We start from the raw sequence: 19499 nt of genomic DNA, 5'->3' as shown, positions 1-19499 counted from the left end.
TATCACGCGATGTGCAAGCATTTAGCAATGCGCCAATTAATAGTGCATCAGCTCACTGGAAAGTTGAAATACAATTCTCACAACCCATATTAAGCAGCAATAAGCTACGACATTTCACTTGAATCTAATTTACTGAGTTCTGCAAGGTGGTGGAGGGCTTTTCAAGCGTAAATTTGGCCACATTGACGTGGCCCTAACCCAAAGATCAACCGTGAGTCGTAACATTGGCTGCAAAAACCTACGTGTTCAAATATTTTTTTTTTTACATAACAAAAACATTTCTTAAAGGAAATCTTGAGGCAGGTGAGGTCCCAGCCGCACCAGTGCTAGGGTACAGGCCGGCCACCACTGCATCGACACCCCCCCCCCGTGACCCTTGTGATAACGACGGGAGTACGGCATGTACTTTAGGAAGAGCTCCTGCGTAATTTAATTGAGAAGCGTCAAGTACACTGGGCGCATGGCTCACGAGGGTGTGGCACGCAGAATATTCCACAGCTCCGAGGGAGCGCCTGCATAGCAGTTGGGGGGGTGGGGGGTCAATGTTTATGGGCGTAAATCCAAACGTATAACACCCCCCCCCCATGTCTGCTCTTTAACTCCTAAAATACAAATATAATGATGATGATGATATTCATAAAAATTAGCAGCAGCAGCAAAAAAGGCGTTCGTCTTGTCTACTGAGGCCCCACTGCCAGAGAAGAGCTGAGAGCTCACGAGGGAGAGGCTGGGAGATTACATCTACCCCCTCGCAAATAATAAATTCCCTCTAAAAAATAAAAATTCAGGACAGAGCATGTGTGTGGGGGTTTTTTTTCATTCCACAGGATGCAGCTGTTGAGAAGAATTGGCTGGCAATGACTCAGTCTGGCAGAGATGCCTTCTGGCAATTATTGTGCTGGCTTAATCGCCCTCCAAACAAACCGTGCCTGCCAAATTCTCTGGAATGCGATTGTGAACAAAGCTTTTCCTGGGTCGCTTGAAGGTGCAAGCACTGTACGTGGGGGCAGTGAGGCTTACTTAGATTGGGGTTGAGTGAGCATTGCATTCCTCCCAAATTATTTTGCGCGAAGATGAAAGGGCTTTTTACGCATTCATGTTTTTGACGGATGTTCACTGATATTTTAACCGCCGCAGAAAAAAATGCATTTTGGGGACTTAAAACGCTCTCAATCTATGAGGCCTCAACGACTCGATCTTGGGACGGCCTTTTGCGGAATGGATCTGTGCAGGAAGCTTGAAAAATTGCTGCTCGAGTCATCCGTGTGTGAAAGGACGGTGGAGTGCCTACAGAAAATCCATAGATGCGAGGGCAGAAACACTCAGAATTCCACACAGCGCGGTCAGCAACCTACTTTCTCCATCGCATCTTATAGCCACTTTATCAACCGTCGCAGATGAGAGTCTAGCATACTTGGTACTCAGCAACACTCAATAACACCAACCTTGACGCTAACCTTGACACTAACATCAACCATAAGCATAACACGAACCCCAATCCTGACTTTGAGTGCGTAATTGCAAGTGTTGTATGCTTGTGGATATGTGCAATTGTGTGTTTATGTTTACCTGTGTTGCTGAATTAAGCGGGGAGCGGTACTGCAGGGGTGAGCACGCTACGCTACGAACCCGGCGACCCGAGTTCAATTCCCGCTCACGATCAAAAACAGTGGCAAATATATTAATCGGTGCTGGGCCTCCCCTAGGTCGACTCATCCTTACAAGAGTACCTGGTGCAATGTGTAAAACATCAGCACTGGGGAGACTAAGGCAGCCAGGCGTGGTGTTGGCCACCCACCCCATCGTGTGCCGCTCGCTAACAGCACTTGCCCCAACATTCTGTTAAAGCTACACGGATGATCTTTGCCTTTTTTTTAATAATAATAATAATAATAGGCACATTTGCCACAACAGCCGGCAAAAATATCAGATGTCTTGCGAGGGCCTGACGTTGTTGATCATGCGGAGATCGGGCCCTCAGCTGCAAGATGCCACCAGACCATGGACGTTTGTCACCTGCCCCACTTACCCGGCCGTTTTCATCTGACACCACAGCAGCAGAGCGTCCTTGGCTGACTTGGTCTCTCTGTTGTCCTCGGTCTCAACGTGAATGTCCTGGATCTGTTCCCACAAAGCCAGGCAAACCATAATCCCACTTAGCAGTCGATACGTAAGTCACAAACTCCTCGTGAAAGAACCAACAACGCAGAGGAAACCTGGCTTCGATCTTCCACGAAGCTTCTGGCGCACACAAACCCACACACAAACCACGGCAGCAGATAACGGTTAGTTGAAGCGCACGTGGAAAATTAGCAACTCTCCGGTGTGCTACTGTGGGCACCCAGAACAGACCGTGGGACGTATTACGACTCTATGTCCGATTCACAAATACAAAGGAGGCATCATCACGATCATACGCTCCGCTACTCCTGATACCAATATCTGGCTCAACCACTTCAATGTAATATTATAGTTGTTGGTCTCCATCAACATCAGCCACATGAAGAAGAATAAGTTAAAATATCGAAGGCTTTGCAAAGCTCCTTGAGTTGCGATCGCATTTAGATGCTTTTTTAAATGTTCTTAAATGAAACAAATTGTTAAATGTCTGCAGATCGCTCTCAAGCAGACCGACGTGCTGAAGCAATCATATATTTACACGTTTGTTGACGTGACGACTGTGTTCGTTTATTTGGCTGTGTTGGAAGGAGGAGGGTGTATGACATAAATTGGTATTTCCGCTCACGCAGTGATCTGACCCAAAATTATAAATGACGGGTCTCGCTTTGAAGTGACTTACATTGCGCTGTAAAGGCTAATAAAGGCAAACTATGAAAAGTCTATCGATTTATTTTCTCTCTCTCTATCATCGAACAAGCAAATTGATACAGCAAAATGAAAGAAATGTTAATTGCTTTGGGAGTAACGTCAGAAGGCGATATGCGCGATCCGTCTCCGATGATGTCGTCCGTCCGTCCGTCCACGTTCTCTCAGGCCATCGCCACCATCCGTGGCCTGGTCCCCCCGCATCAACGTCACAAGCGACGGCCGGGAACAGTCTCAACTTGCTCGTTCGCAACCACGGGTGCGAAAATAGCGCGACCACGTGACGTGTGAAGGACGCGTGTGTGCAGCGAGGAAGAGGAGGAGGCATGTTAGGAAGACCTGGAAGCGGAGGATGATGGTCCAGATGAGGCCCAGGATGAGGCGGTGATTGCCGTCCACGATGTCGTGTGAGCCCATGTTCTCCAGGTGGACCTTCTGCTCCTTGAGGAACTGCAGGGACTTGTCCACGTTCTCCAGGCAGTGGATCCGCATCTTGCCCTTGGTCGGCTTCGGCTAAAGTTCCGTGACAAAGACAAAAGATCCCCCACCCCGTATAGCCTTAACAAAAAACTTTTTGGGGGAAAGTGCTGTGAGCGAGCACCTGCCTGTGAAGGCCGTCACGGCACACGAGAGGGGCGTGGGTGGCCAGCACCACACCCGACCGCCTTTGTCTCTCGAGTTGCGATTTTTACACTTTTTTTATTTTACCAGCTAAAGCCCACTGAGCTATTAGCTTATTTTTTTCAGAAGCGACCTGCCCACAAATGGTAGCTCAACGAAGTGGCGAATTACGTGGAAACTTATAGCAGCAGCCATATACTCGCAACGCATGTTTCTAAATGTGGAGGGAACAACCAGAAGACCCGGAGAAAGATCTATGCGACCATGGGGGAGAGAGACATGCAAACTCCAAATATACATGCGCCGGGGTCGGGATGGAACCTACGACCTCCTGTATACCAGGCAAGGTATACAGGTCACCGCACCGGGTACTCATTTGAGGCCGAGTCGACCTAGGAGAGGCCTAGGATCGGTTCAGATAATCGTCACTGGTGTTAGACTTGAGCGGGAATCGAACTCGGCTCGCTGGGTTCATAGCGCAATATGTTCACGGCTGCACTACCGCTCCCCCTGATACAGCCACCATCACCAACACCGTCATCATCACTATCATGATCATCATCGCTAAATCATTATCAACATCATCTTCATCATCACATTATCACGAAACACCAAGAAACATTATCTTCACTGTTATGAATATCAAGGTGACGATTGTTTTCAATTTTATCACCAATACTGCTATTTTAAAGATCGTCGTTGGGATTTCCAACATCACCATTCTAATCATGAGGATCCATCATCAACATCAATGCCTTCATGAACACCGTTATGAACCTACATATGTAAATTAATGTTGTTAAAGTTGTTTTGAATGCGGTTTACACACACGAGCTGTATTTATATATATACTTTTTGAGATACCGTTTAAGAATAAATTGTACTCGGTGATAATAAAAGCAATGGTAATGTCAATTATTTATCCAGCAACAAATACAGCTCAAGCCTTTCCACCCTTTGTTGGATCATCAGTGAGCCGAGCCTACAGAGTGCCATGTGAAAAGGAAGAGTGGTGTGTGTATGGATAATGAACCCACAAAAGTTAACCTGTGGTATTATGATTACTGTTATCGCCGTGCCGATGGTGGTCATCATAAACTAAACTATAAACCAAACTATTTTTACTTAACCAGGTAAGGCACACTGAGCTACATCGTGTTTTTTCAAAACCAAATCTGGCCACAAATGATAGCTCAACGAAGTGGCTTATCGTGTAGAAATGTATAGCAGCGAAATACTCTAAACGCGTGTTTCTAAATCTGGAGGGAAAAACCAGAGGACCCGGAGAAAAATTCACACGACCACGGGGAGAACACGCAGACCCCAAATACACAGTCGTCAGATTCAGGATCAAACCCAAGACCTCCTGTACATCAGGCGAGATCTCGCCACAGTCGCCACAGTTAAGTAGCACAATTGCTGGGTTTCCAATTCCCTTTCTTCAGTTGAGTAAAATGTATTTTATTCGGACAAAGCTCTTTGGAAAATGTCCTTCCCAAAAAAATCTTGTCACGATTACAAACAGGTTATTTTTGATATGAATGTACAGTATGTAGAACCTGTTTTGCACCATACGTAGCCAACTGCACGAATCGGAGGTGCGGGAAATCGGAGGTGCCGGTATACGAAAAAATAAATTACAAAATACCATTCGGGCGAATTGACTGGACATTTTAGTTTTTTTTTAATAAGCTACACGTGACAGATTCTACCCAAATACAAAAAAAATTACGTGCGGGGGCTTAAGAGCGGCGAGGGGCACCGTTGGTTGGCGGCGCTGCGCTACGAACGGGGGCGGTGGGGGGGGGGGCCCGGCAGGCTACGCCGAGTCCCGGCTTCACGGCTCACGGCAAACAAATCGCTCGACCCTTCACCAACGCACACTGACCAGCGTGGAGAAGCATGGTCAAACAACGGCGGACAGGTGTTCATCGGCAAGCGGTGGACGATGATTATTATTATTGTTGTTGTTGCTGCTGTTGTTCCAATCGCGATGCCGTTGCGAAAACGGCGAACTTCGCCGGCACGCGCACGGCGGCGAGCCAGCGGCAGCCGTTTCAAAGGGGAAACGTTCCCCGATGGAAAAACGGCAAGTTAGCCAACTTACATGAACAACAAAAAACACAAACAACACACGTACACTCAAATAAGCAGGAGTTATTCCTTGATTGGAGTTATTTTTAGTCCGCACGAGTCCATGAATTTTAACAAAGCGGGGGGGGGGGGGGGTGAATGTAGTGATGTTAGGTTGACTGGCCTTGACACCAGCAAAATGAAGCACCACTTATAACAACATCCCAATGGGATTTGTAACTTCCAGACAAACAGTTATATTGGCACGACGAATGTTTAGTTCTTCTACGGCACGCAATAATTGTCGATTTAGTCATGGGCAACGGCTACGAGCGATCTCTTTTCTTCCAGGCAATGTCTCTCTTTTTTTAAAAGCAGTTAATTTACCCTTTCCAAGAACAGGCTCTGTGTCGAAGATGGCTTATCATTGCAAGACCACAACCCTGCACAAGAGTGGAACATTCCGAGTTCCCCACCCCCCCCCCCCATGCCGCAACTGACCCGTCGGCACTACAAGTTGGTGCCGAACGGTTTGGAATGTTCCAATTCATAGATAAGTTGAGATGGGGGGGGGGGGGGTGGAAGGAGGAGGAGGGGAGATTGCTCATACAATTTGAACTATGACATCAACTCCACGTGGTCCTCTACCCCTCTCTACGCATGTCCAACGGATGGACAGTTTGGAAATAATCTTATCTGGGATAATGTGGCAACCTCGATCGCTATCTCGAACGATGGAGAAATCGGTTACTCGGTAAAACCAACCAAAGGGGCGCAGCAGTAGGGCCTTGAGAAATCCCTTCGTCAGGCACGCAGACACTCGTACCAACCAGCGGGCTTCATTAAAACACAAGGGACCCCCCCCCCCCCCCCTCCCTGCACTACACTGACAGTTACGCCACAGTAATCCACGATTCACTGCCACCGACCGTTACGGAAGAGAAAGACAGTGGCAGTAACGGTTTTTATTCTGGCAGAAAATGACACTCCGAAGAAAAAAAATCACCACCCCGAGATTTGTCCAGTGGAATGTATTTACCCCGTCGATGTTTGTGTTACGGGCGCTAATGTGTCCGTTGGTCGTTCGGTAATGTTTGAACGCGAGAGTTGCGCCGCGATTAAAGACTTTAAAAGGTATCTGGCATGAAAGCAATGCCGTAAAAAAAATCAAACTCATTGAGAAGAATCCATCATGGACCGTGTAATATGAATCTTAAAAAAAAAAACATGCATACACACGCGCACAAAAAAAGATAATCTAAACATGATTTCACAGAGTCTGCATCGACTTAAAAAAAAAAACACATTTTGAATGTCATTCGTGAAATGTCAGCTTTTCAATTTCTCTAAGAGGTTCTTTTTTTTTAATGTTCAATTCATTAAAGCAGACACAGGACTCAATGTCCTACGAGGGTGCGATTCACAAACCACACACATTGTTCTGGTCTCAAGGTGACCTATGAAAATATGGCAGGACGTCGTGATAAGAAAACCCCAAAACATTTAACCAAAATTTGTATCCATTTAACAGAGCGCCACGATCAGCATACTGATTAAGTGAAGTCACACAGCTGGTGGCGAATCAAAAACTCAACTAGTTTTTATTTTACCAGGTAAGGCCCACTGAGCTATGTAGCTCTTTTTTTCAGAAGCGACCTGGCCATCACAAATGACAGCTCAACAAAGTGGCTTATCACGTGGAAATTTATAGCAGCCAAATACTCCAAATGCGTGTTTCTCAATGTGGAAGGAAAACCCGGAGGACCCAGAGATAAAATCCACGCCTCCACAGGTAGAAAGACATGCAAACTCCAAACATACAGGCACCAGGATCGGGATCGAACCCACAACCTCCTCCCATACCAGGCGAGGAAGTTAACATCTCGCCACCGTGGCGAGGAAAGAAAGACGTTCCCTCGGCGTGCGCCACATTTCACGAGCGGTGGCTAAACACGTCCAACACAAATACATCTGAGAGAAAAAAATTAATGGCCTGGAAGTTTGTGCGATGCAAGGGAGAGGGCAGCGAGAGGGCCACACGCCAGGTAGAGGTCAGAGGAGGCACAGGAGAGGAATTTTACACTCGCCTGCTTACGAAAGGCCGCTCGTTTATTTAAGGCACGATGGGAGGAGAACGCCGATTTGATGTCTGCAGCGTCAAATAAAACAAGCAAAATTAAAGGTCGTTGGGTTATTGGTCGTGAAAGCCTACGTGTTAAAGCAAATAAAAACAAGTTAATGCTTCGGCTTCCCGGGCTTTGCTGAACGGTCCTAATGACGAGCGTGAAGGAGTAGGCCAAAATATCCCCGAAAGCTTCTCCAGAGCTCTCTCTAAGTGGAGGCCCTTCTGCCAGCAGTGGCGTGAGACGGATATTGCAGGGCTGCGCCTTTACCGACTGAAGCGTTTCATTTCTGTCAAAGACATCAACTGCATTTATTTTCTCACTCAAGCTATTTACGTTAAATCCTTTTGGCATTTTAAATGTATACAATTTAAATGCGTATTGAATATACCATTTCCCCGGGGATTGTGAGTATATACGTATGCATTCTTAAACTTCAATATTTGTTTCTGTACGCACAGCGAAATAAACCTCCCGTGAGGCCACGTGCATTCCTGGGTCCTGTCCTGTTAGCGAGCACCTATTGAGGCAGGGACGGTGTGGTCAGCACTAAGCAATGCGTAGACCCCTGAGGTGTACAGCATGCAGTAGTAAATTCATTTTAGTCTGAGTTGATCTAAAAAGAGGCCCATGCTGGGTTTTCATCCTAGCCACACTTGATGTTTATCTATATATATAAAAGGGAAAATCGTGAATGTGTGTGTCTGTTCAAAATGTTTAGCGTACTTTCTGACATGCAACAAATTTGAAATTTGCCACGTGGGTACTTTCCAGACTGTACACCATGTGCGCTGCGCTACGAACCCGGTGACCCGAGTTCCGATTCCCGCTCACGGCAACCACCGGTGACGATTATTTGAACCGGTCCTGAGCCTCCCCTAGGTCGACTCAGCCTCAAACGAGTAACTGGTGTGGTGTGTCAACATCGCCACTGGGAAGACAAAGGCGGCCGGGCGAAGCCGGCTAGTAAAGCTTCAGTACAGTACTGTATATGGCTTGTATTCAAGTCTGAAAATTGTGTTGTTCGTAAAAATGGAAGGAACCGGAAAGAGAGGAAGACCGGACAGAGGATGTCTTGACGGATACGAGAGATTGGGTGCCGGAAAAAAAGATGTGCACTGCTTGAGCACATTGGCACAAGACAGAGGAGAGTGAATATAAAATGACGAAGTGTGCAGTGGACACCGACCGGCTCTCTGCCCATGTGTCGTGATGATGATTCAAGTCGGCATCCGTGGAGGAGGCTCGTGAAGGATGCTACTGGGCAATTGGAGGCGGCTAAAATGCAGCAAGTTGGCACAGTGGGAGGTCACAGCTGGTGGGTCTGCCAGCCGTCTCAGTCGGTCAGCCCATATCAGCGAGCCTTCGACACTTCACGTGGCCTCAAAGTGCGCCTGATCTGGCACTGGTGCCGTGGTGACGTCACCGCCACTTGGTGGCGAATGGCGGTTGTTCTTTTTGCTGCAGTGTGGTGAGTGGGTGAGTGAGTAGGTGAGTGAGTGTGTTGTTGTAACCTGCAGTGGGGTGAGTGAGTGGGTGAGTGAGTGTGTTGTTGTAACCTGCAGTGGGGTGAGTGAGTGTGTTGTTGTGACCTGCAGTGGGTGAGTGAGTGGATGAGTGAGTGGGTTAGTGAGTGTTATGTTGTGACCTGCAGTGCGGTGAGTGAGTGGGTTAGTGAGGGGGTTAGTGAGTATGTTATGTGACCTGCAGTGGGGTGAGTGAGTGGATGAGTGAGTGGGTTAGTGAGGGGGTTAGTGAGCGAGTGTGTTGTTGTGACCCGCAGTGTGGTGATGGTGGTGGTTAAAGACAGTGTGGTGGATGAGACGAAACTTTCAGTGTGGTAGTCCAGGTCTTCACCGCGAGTGGAGAAATCCACGACCAGAGTCCATGGGAAGAGTAACAATGGTAGTGTGATCATAACCACACCCTTTGTGAGATTTTGTTGCTAACACACCTAGGCGAGGATGAGAACAAGTTCTGATCCCACTTGTCACTGCGAGTCAAGGCGAGGAATGCAACTCAGACCACAGAGTTCATGAGGCTGTGTGCTTATCAATCTGCCATAGCTGTAAGTGGGAATCGAACTCGGGTGGCCGGGTTGTTGCGAGTGCCGTTAGCGAGCACCTATTCAGGCTGGCACGGCACACGAGGGATTGGGAGGCCAGCACCACGCCCGGTCGCCTTTGTCTCCTCAGTTCTGATATTGTACACCCTATACCAGGTATACCCATTTACGGCTGAGTCGACCTAGAGGAGACCCAGGAGTGGTTCAGATAATCGTCGTCAATGTTGGCCGCGAGCAGGAATCAACCCCCGGGTTTCTGGGTTCAGAGGGCGGTGCTAACCGCGCCCCACACACAGAAACACACGCACACAGACACGCACGCGTACACAGACACGCACACAGACACGCACAAAGACACGCGCGCGTACACGCACACAGACACGCACACAGACACGCACACAGACACGCACGCGTACACAGACACGCACACAGACACGCACACAGACACGCACAGACACGCACGCGTACACGCACACAGACACGCACGCGTACACGCACACAGACACGCACATTGACACGCACGCGTACACGCACACAGACACGCACACAGACACGCACACGTAAACACACGTGCAGACACGCACGCAGACACGCACGCGTACACGCACACAGACACGCACACAGACACGCACACAGACACGCACGCGTACACGCACGCGTACACGCACACAGACACGCACACAGACACGCGCACAGACACGCACACAGACACGCACACAGACATGCACACGTAAACACACGTGCACACAGCAGCACGGCCCATCTCCTATCTGGAAAAGTAATGCCACGGAATGCCAGCCCACTTCAAGAATACACATCTCCAAATTTATCCCATTTAAAGCATCCGCATAGTTGCCGCCACCACCCACGACAAATATAGAGCCACCATCCGTAATCAAAATTTTCAGCAATGCTAACTATTCGCAGCATTAATACATTATTATTTTTTATTTATTCCACACCCCGAGAAAAAAATCTCCAAGGTCAATGAAAGTTAAAAAAGAGCCACACGGTTCGGTTCCTTGGGCACGATGTACAGACGTTCATTGTTTGATAACAAATCAACGAGGAAATAAAAAGCCAAGCATTGCACATGGATTGCGTAGCTCCTTCCAGCACGGGCTTGTCTCCGGAATGGTTTAATGAGCGAAACTACTCTCTTCAACTACTTACTTTTTTATTTTACCAGGTAAGGGTCCCACTGAGCTACGTAGCTCTTCTTCAGAAGCGACCAGGCCATCACAAATGATAGCTCGGCTAAGTGGCTCATCTATAGCGGCCAAATGCTCCAAACGCACATTTCCAAATGGGGAGGGAAAAACTGGAGGACCCAGATAAAAATCTACGTGACCACGGTGAGAGAGAGACACGCAAACTCCAAATATACAACATGCGTCAGGCTTGGTGATCGAACCCAGGACCTCCTGCGTACAGGGCGAGGCAGTTAACATCTTGCCACCACGGCTCCCCTGGTGGCTCCGGTCGAGAGGACTTTGCCGTGGCTGGCATGGACCAGGATGGCAAAGTGGGGGTTACCTTCAGTGATTTTTATTTTGTCTGTGCAACCCTCTTGATAAACCCGGTCAGTTTTCGACAGGACAAGAACCATGTAGCAACGCAACCTTCATTAGCCGAGTTTTTGTTCACACTTGGCTCATCTTCACGAACAGAAGAGCAGATGGATAGATAGACAGACAGAAAGCGCGAATGGATCAACGCTTTCAACTTTAGTTGGAATGCATTTGATAAAATATAAAACGAATGAAGGTGAATCATTCGGTGGCCCCCCTTCAACCTCATGGCTCCAGCCCCGCCCCGTCCCCCTTTGTCTTCCCAATGCAATGTCCCCTGATTACTTTTCAGCCCACCAGCTCTCTGTCGCCCCCCCAAGTACGACCAGGCCTATCCCAACCCCTCCTTATCAATCCCTCTTGTTTTACTGCATCAAAACTACACCACCACTTACAATGACACAATTCTTAATTTAAATTCATTATCATGTTATGAACAATGCTATAGTTGCTGTAAAGCGCCTAGGTAAAGGCGCTTTATAATGCACTCTCATACTCACAGGCCCTTTGGATTGCCCCCATTGGGTTGCACTCCCTCGTTGAGGGGGCCGCTCTCCTATCTTACAGTTACACGCTAATTTCTCACATTAACATCACTAGCCCCGGCCACTTCTTTATGACCCTTGGGCTACACCCATTTCAAATCTTTTAAAACAGTCTGCCTCAGCAGCAGACCATGGCTTTCTCACCTGATGACGGACGCTTGTGTTGTGCCCGAAACGTCGTGATTTATTTTATTTTATACCTATGTGGACTCAATCTCATGAAGATACTATTCTGTTATTCCTCTTTTTTGTTTGCACATTGCCACCCTGCAGTGTTCTGTAACTGCCACCACTGCCAATGTTGCCGGGCTGTGATCAACCTTGCATCGGAATCAGATTCCTTATTTCGACTGGAGGAATCCGTTGAGTTATGCATCTCTGTTTTTGTCACAGATTTCCAGTAGAACAAAGATAACAGAGCCGTTTAGCTCAATGGGTCTCACCAGCTGAAATAAAGTCAAAATTTCAGTCTTTGAGTCTCTCCGTGGACTCAATGCATCTCTGCGTAACTCCGCGGGATCTCTGTGCAACTCGGCGGATCTCCATGTAACTCCACGGAACTGCAATGCTCCTGTAACTGCAGGCCACTGCCGGCGGTGTTGGGCTGTGGCCGTCCTCGTAACAGAGCCGCTTTAGCCTAGCCCAGCGGAGGTCACACTGGCGCCGAGTCACGATGAACGACCGAGCGAGCGAGCGAGCGAGCCGTCTCACCAGCCTCTCCCCGGACAGAACTTCGAGGAGCTTGATGAGCATGCGTCCATCGCGCAGGTCCAGGTACAGGTCGCTGATGCGGCACGAGACGCGGGCCAGGTGCGAGTTCACCCACTTGGTGAAGGTCTTCTTCTGCACGACCTCGCGCTCGTCTGGGGCAAAGGCACAGAGAGGGCGGGGGAGTGTGGGGGGGGGGGGCATTCGCACATCACCGTCAACATCACCGTCATTGTCGCCATCACCGCCACCGTCACCGTCGCCATAATATTCGCCATCACCATCATCGTCGCCGACACCATCGTCATCACCGTCCTCATCACCATCACCGTTATGGATACTGTTGGCATCACCATCACCGTCGACGATACTGTCGGCAACACCGTCATCGTCACCTCGGTTGTTAAGCTCCCAGCGAGCTGCCCTCCTCGCGATTCGATGAATTGTTATGAAATAATAGGGCTCGTGAATTGACCATTTAAAAACAATATATCGGTTACCATTCTACGCACGCACGTTTAACTCCTTTCGCACTGCACGTAGCCAACCGTGATGATCGGACAACCGTGAAATGTGGCGCCCTCTAGTGGACGTGGGCTGTAAGCGAGCCGATGACGTACGGCGTATGCGTCGTGAACGTAATCGACGTGATGGGTCATTACGCAGCACGACGCGTCTATTGCGAAGTGAATCATCGTTGCATGCTTGACGGTGAATGCCTGGCGATGATCCTGCGTCAGCCGTGGTGCACGGGCACTAATAACAAAATAACCCAACGCGTTAAAAAGGAGGGCCGTTGACCATTGCCTAATGTCACCGTTTGTATTTATTTTGTTTATTTTAAGGCCACCGCGTTATTGCTGGACATGTTAACAATTTTGTTCGCGGTTAATATCACCATCAGCGATTATTATCAAGATAACGGGTGATGATTAGCACGGTTGGCTACGTACAGTGCGAAAGAAGCTCAACATACATACAAGACCTTATTCATAATCATATCATTGTAGTCATACCAACGTCATCATCGTCATATCCATCGCTGTGAACAACATCGTTTTATAATGATCATCGTCGGAATAATGATTATCCTCAACATCATTGTGATCAATGTTTTAATTTTAGACCTTAAATCAATTTTACCAATCGAAACTCGGCAAAGGGGGGGGGGGGGTTACCCCCTTGTCTCCCTCCCACTCGACTCCCCCCTCCCCCCCACCATCTCACAACCCCCCCCCTCCCCCTCGCAATCCCACCTCCACCAAAACAGTCCGGAAAAGTGAAACCTCAACATCGGTGACCAGAAAACAAAGAGTGAAGTTCACGGGGTGACCCAAACCACGGTCGTGACGGTAGAGGGGTCACGAGGAGGCGACTGACCGCCAGTGAGCGAGTGACCCCGGGGGTCGCCGCTCACCCTGACCGCCGCTTGGCCTTAAATTCTATGCAGCGCAGCGAGGTTAGGAAGTAGGGCGCCTCCACCCCAGATGTGAACGACTAGGGTGGATGTCACGTGATGCTGGCGACACCACAGTATTCCAGCGTTTGGCTCTGTAGTTTGTATGGTCGTAGTAATGGTCACACGGAGTCAGAGAAGGCTTTGGCGTGGAAAAGAAAGCCAAGCTTCTTCTTCTTCTTTGGTTCTCTCGGTAAAGTCACCACGTAGAATGAGAATAAAATAGCACAATAAAATTCTCACGACGTTTCGGCCACAACACAAGTGGCCTTCTTCAGGTGAAAGGAACAAACCTGTCGGGACGACAGAGCTACAGGTTTGTTCCTTTCACCTGAAGAAGGCCACTTGTGTTGTGGCCGAAACGTCGTGAGAATATTGTTTTATTTTATTATTTTATTCTCATTCTACGTGACTTCACCCAAAGAACCAAAGAAGATGAATCCTTGCAGTCACGAAAGCTTTAAATCGAAATAAAGCCAAGCTTCTTCGATGCCCCCTGCACCAGATTGGTAACCATAACCATTCCGTGGCAGCTCAGCTGAGATGGCTGTGCCAAGCAGATTCGTTGGTTTTTACGATGGCCGAGGATAACAAATTCCAATTGGCCGGAGGAGGAAGAGGAGGAAAAATGAAATCCACGACAAGGTGAAAAAACATTGTTGTCACGCGGGCACGGATTCCGCAGATTTCTATCGGCCTGTGATGCAAGTCCTAAAGCGAGCTCACACGACCGGATTAATGGTGCAATACAATGGTCAACATCGAGCTCTTTGCCAGCCCTGCGCATGGGGAATGGAAACAGAGAACGGAGGGGATGGGGAGGGGGTTCAGAGAGGGCAACGCGAGGTGCCGAATGACGGGTGCAGCCGAGCAGCGCGTCTCCCAGTGAACACGGAACCAACGTTAGGTCACCCGTCCACTGATCCAACCGCATTCCAACGTTGACCCAACGTTGGCACAACGTTGCGCGTTCAATGGGTCGGGCGGAGAGGTAGGGGGGGGGTGGTGGTGGGCGGCGTCAGGGGGAAGAGGAGATCGCAACCGCGCCCGCGAGCTCCACTGCAATGCAGCGCTGCGCTTCTCTGCGGTGAAGGTGCTGCAGGGTGGCAGGGGGTGGCGGAGGAGGAGGATGAGGAGGGCGTATCGGGCGTGCACGACGCCTTGGAGCGGCGAGCTGGGGGGGGGGGGGGAGGTGGCTACCCGGGCGCACGGGCGGTGCGCTTGGCGGGCGCACGGGCGGTATCACTTCACCCGTACCGCGCAACCGGCGGCGTGGGCAACCCATGCGCAGTTGGCTGGCACAGCACGTGCCGCTCTCTGCGTGTTGCTGTTTGTTTTTTTATTCCCTGCCATTTGGGAGCGCCACCGTGGAGCGACGGCGGCGACGACGGCGACGAGAACGGCGTGCGTCACACGCGCGGTGCGCGGTACGAACGCGGGCAGGCGCATTCCAATGGGCATTGCTGTCTAACAGCATTTGCGCGCATGCACGCTGAACTTCTTTCGCGCCGTACGTAGCCAACCGGAGGTGCAGGGGGGGAAGGCCGACAAACCGAACAGAGAAAGCAGTTCTCAAGAAATGAGGCCTCAATCGAAGATTTAAAAGTGCCTAGCACCAGCGGATTGCTTGCGGTGAGCACGCGACGTGACGATTCGTCGATTCGCCGATCAACATCGATTCCCATGCGCAAGACATACACACGTTGAGAATTCATTCCTCCAGTCATGTTTGCTGTATGCCGGGGGGGGGTTGGCACTACGAACCCGGCGAGAACCGAGTTCAACCCCTGGCCGTGGGATAGCACCAGCGGCGATACCTGAGGCTGGCCCCTTCGCCAACGGCGCGCTGAACCAGCGCGGAGAAGTATGGTCAAAACAAACTCCGCACGACACTGACGTGGCGTGCTTGTGGGGGGGGGGGGTGGGGGTGCTTATCATTACGGGGCGGGCCATTAGGACTCAGTTCCACGTCCAATGTCAGAGCGCCTCTCTCTATTGCGGCACTCAGGTCAGCTGTCGTTCAGTTAATTATTTTTAATTATTTTTTATTATTAAAATTATTGGTTCTCTCGGTAGAGTCACGTAGAAGAGAAACAATAAAATAATAAAAAATATAAAACGTATCAATCCCTGCAGTCACGAAAGCTTTAAATCAAAATTCGTCGTTAAGTTGTTGTAATTTAGGGGCACTCCGTGTCGATCCACTGCCTGGGCGCCGCGATACGGTCGGCCACGGTGGGGTGCGGGGGATAAATGTGACGTCGTCTCCACAACTCTGGCTGTTGCCTGACGATGCTGGTTGTAATTACTGGCGAAACGTCGTACTCGAATTGTAAATGTTGTGGGTTTACTCTCCAGCACACCGTTGCGCTGTACTCGCAACGAATTGGCCACGTTCTGTTTACGTGACACACCTTACTAATTGGCTGTGTCGGCTGGTGGCGGGTTTAACGACACATTTATATTTCAGCGATCTAACCCAACCCTGGCACGTTCGTGACAATTACGGGCGCAATATATATATAGAACTGGTTGTTGCTGTTCTTCATCACGCTGGTCAGTGCAGGCTTGGGGGGGGCAAGATTAGTTAAGATATCCCTCGCCATCGACGTTAGCCACGTCCAGCAAGCCAACTCAGGTCGCCGGGGATCATAGTTCAGCGTACCACTCCACACCCACCCCCACTACACCCCCCCCCCGCCCCCCCCAATAAAATGAGCACCACCTGATTCGGCTGCACGCGTTTGTGAGAGGTCAACGTGGGCTAAGGGTTATGGTAATCCTAACGCCCCGCCCCCACCCCTTCCCGTGTCATGTGAATGTGGAATTTCCACCTCTGGCCAGGGGACTAACGATCGATGTATCCATCCCAAGGTTTGTAAATCGGCACGGCACCGAGACAGAGGCGCAAACGGCACCGAGGGAACCGTCAGCTCGACGGCGAACCCCGAGTGCCACCCAGTGCTCGAAAGACTCATCGTGATCACCAGCCATCATCTTATCCACTGCTGGATGAAAGACTCCCCCCCCCCCCACCCCTGCCCACCCGCCTCAAGCTGTCGCCATCTCTCTCAAGAGTCTTGACAGATGCAGCAATCCACTGAACTTTTTCCTGATGTTGTTATCCCATTGCTGCAATTTTTTGTTGTTGTGATTATTATTAATGTTGGGCAAACATTTCCATCGGGGACAAATTATGGCGGTTGAACCTGGAACGTAGCGGCTGACTTTGGCCCCAATGTAAACATCCAGATGGCGCGCGTTGTAGGTGCCATCCTCCTCCGAACAGCGTGGCCACAAAGAGCGCTCCCAAAAGTTTGGCCATTGTGTTCCTGTGTCACAACCGTAATGCAGTGGCCAAATACAGCAGTGGCAACGTCACTCACCACCGCCCATCCCGCTCCTTTCAAACTGAAGAGCATACAAGAAACTCATTATGCATTGTTTCATGGCATTATGGGTAACGAGAAAAATGATCAGACTTCCAAAAACAAATGAAATATGTTTAGTCATCGGCCTATTGTATTTCTGGACAAGGAATCTTCTTCTTTCCCATGGCTGCTGATATAGATGCAGAGCAACGACTACAAATTTCCCATTCAGGTGATCAAGCCAGCAGCGGAGTGGCATCACTGTGATGTCTCCTTCGTATATGTGGACCGGGGCATTGCGTCGATAGACATTGTACGGTTTGTTCTGGATGACCACAGTCGCACATGACGAGAGAGCGTTTTTTTTATTTTCCATTTGACAAACAATTATCCATGAGCATTTGTTTAAGCAAGCAAAACAAAATGTCGCTGGCTTACCAGATGTTATTGGCTAGAGCACTCCGTATAAGCTATGGACGGTAAGCATGTTTCTAAATGCGGAGGAAAAAGACCAAAAGACGCGGAGAAAAATCCATGTGACCATGGGGGAGAACATGAAAACTCAGGATCGATCCCTCACCCTACCTGAGAACCAGGCGAGATAGTTATCAATTGGACGCTTCAGGTGGAGGAGAGGTTATGGCACATATTTGACATCCCTAATTTCAGTTTAACACGTAGGCTTTCGCGACCTATTTCTATTTGTGACATACACTTGCAGGGTTGTCAAGTATCCTCAATATGGAAAAAAAAACAGCAGGTAGGTTGCCAATGTTACCATAATAAATCGATATTTTACTTAAATTAGAGTGGTGGGATAAGGCCTGTGGAATAGTAGTTTGCTCGTTTTTTTAATTTAATTTTGTATAACCAGATTGTGTCGGATGCATCCATCACAGTTGAGGGACATTCCATCAATTTTTTTTCACGCGTTGCTAATTCAGAAATATTGGCCTCTGCTAAGCTAAAAAGAGGGCCGCGGCATCGACCGTTTGGGAGCGCGGGCGGACGGATCCTCGGCTCGGGTTTCCTGGCACGAGAGCGCGGCGGCGCCGCCTCGATGCTGAGCGACAGCGGCCTCGTCTCCGCGGTCTGAGCGACGGCAGTGGTGCGTTACGTGTCTGCCCCCCCCCAAACGGCTACGAAGTCCGGAGGGCCTGTTTCTGGCACGCGAGAAGCACGGCGATGACTGTTGGCGTCCTCGGGTCGACGGCACGTTCGGTCAGACAGCCCAGTCCTCCGCGGGGCGTGCTACCAATACACGACAGAGGTCCGCTTAGAACCAGTGTTCATTTTATTGGCGAAATTAGGGACGTAAATATAAAAGTGTCGTTAAACCCACCACTACCGGACACTGCCAATCAGTAAGGTTTGTCAGGTAAACAAAAGATTCCAATTAGTTACTGGTTCAGCACACCGGTGTGTTGGAAAGTAAACCCACAACATTTACAATTCGAGTAAGATGTAGGCTGGCATGGACAACGAGGGGGCGGGTGGCCAGCACCACACCCGATGGCGATGTTTTTACACAGCACACCAGGTACCCATTTTAGTCTGAGTCGACCTTGGGGAGACCCAGGACCAGTTGAAATATTCGCCGCTGTTATTTGTCATGAGCAGAAATCGAATTCGGGTCGCCGGGTTCGTAGCGCAGCACGCCAAATGCTCCACTACCGCTGACCATTGTGCCACCATTGTGCCACCAAGAACCGCCATTCGCCACTAAGTGGCGGTGACGTCACCACGGCGCTCGTGCCGGGCTATATGCACGTTAAGGCCACGTGAAGTGTCGAACGCCCGCTGGCAGGTCACGGGACAGACCCAGGTGCCATGGGTCGAATGACTGAGATGACTGGCCGATGCACCACCTGTGCACCACTACCGTGCTAACTTGCTGTGTGTTTGCCAGCCGGAGCTCCGCTCGTTGTTGTGAGCGTCGCTCCTCTGCCCTCCGTTGTTGCTGTAGGGCGACCGCTTCCAGCCGCACATATGAGACACACACACAAGCAGGTCTCGGGAATGAGCCAGCAACACTGGACTCGTTGCAGTGAAGTGTTCACGGTTAATACTGAGAAAGCAATTAACACTTGTGGAATGATTTATGCACCAGACTTTAAAAAAATAACAGTAATTTAGAGAA

The 19499-nt window shown here is 49.6% G+C and overlaps 1 protein-coding gene across 5 annotated transcripts in view; it reads right to left on the bottom strand.

The window, feature by feature from the left end:
* LOC116943326 (spectrin beta chain, non-erythrocytic 1-like) overlaps positions 1 to 19499 on the bottom strand; it is a 153101-nt gene that overhangs the window by 58601 nt on the left and 75001 nt on the right. For all 5 annotated transcript variants that reach the window (XM_076067632.1, XM_032956117.2, XM_076067631.1 and 2 more), the window contains 3 exons: positions 12536 to 12687; positions 3166 to 3339; positions 2030 to 2121 (listed from right to left, as the gene is read on the bottom strand). In XM_076067632.1, the coding sequence (XP_075923747.1) occupies positions 2030 to 2121; positions 3166 to 3339; positions 12536 to 12687 (418 nt within the window). The remainder of the gene's footprint in view (positions 1 to 2029; positions 2122 to 3165; positions 3340 to 12535; positions 12688 to 19499) is intronic.

This window comes from Petromyzon marinus, chromosome 17, assembly GCF_048934315.1.
Source record: "Petromyzon marinus isolate PM22_M1 ecotype Great Lakes invasive population chromosome 17, UKy_Petmar_22M1.pri1.0, whole genome shotgun sequence".
In the NCBI taxonomy this organism is placed as follows: domain Eukaryota; kingdom Metazoa; phylum Chordata; class Hyperoartia; order Petromyzontiformes; family Petromyzontidae; genus Petromyzon; species Petromyzon marinus.
This window is presented reverse-complemented; position numbering and strand designations above follow the sequence as displayed.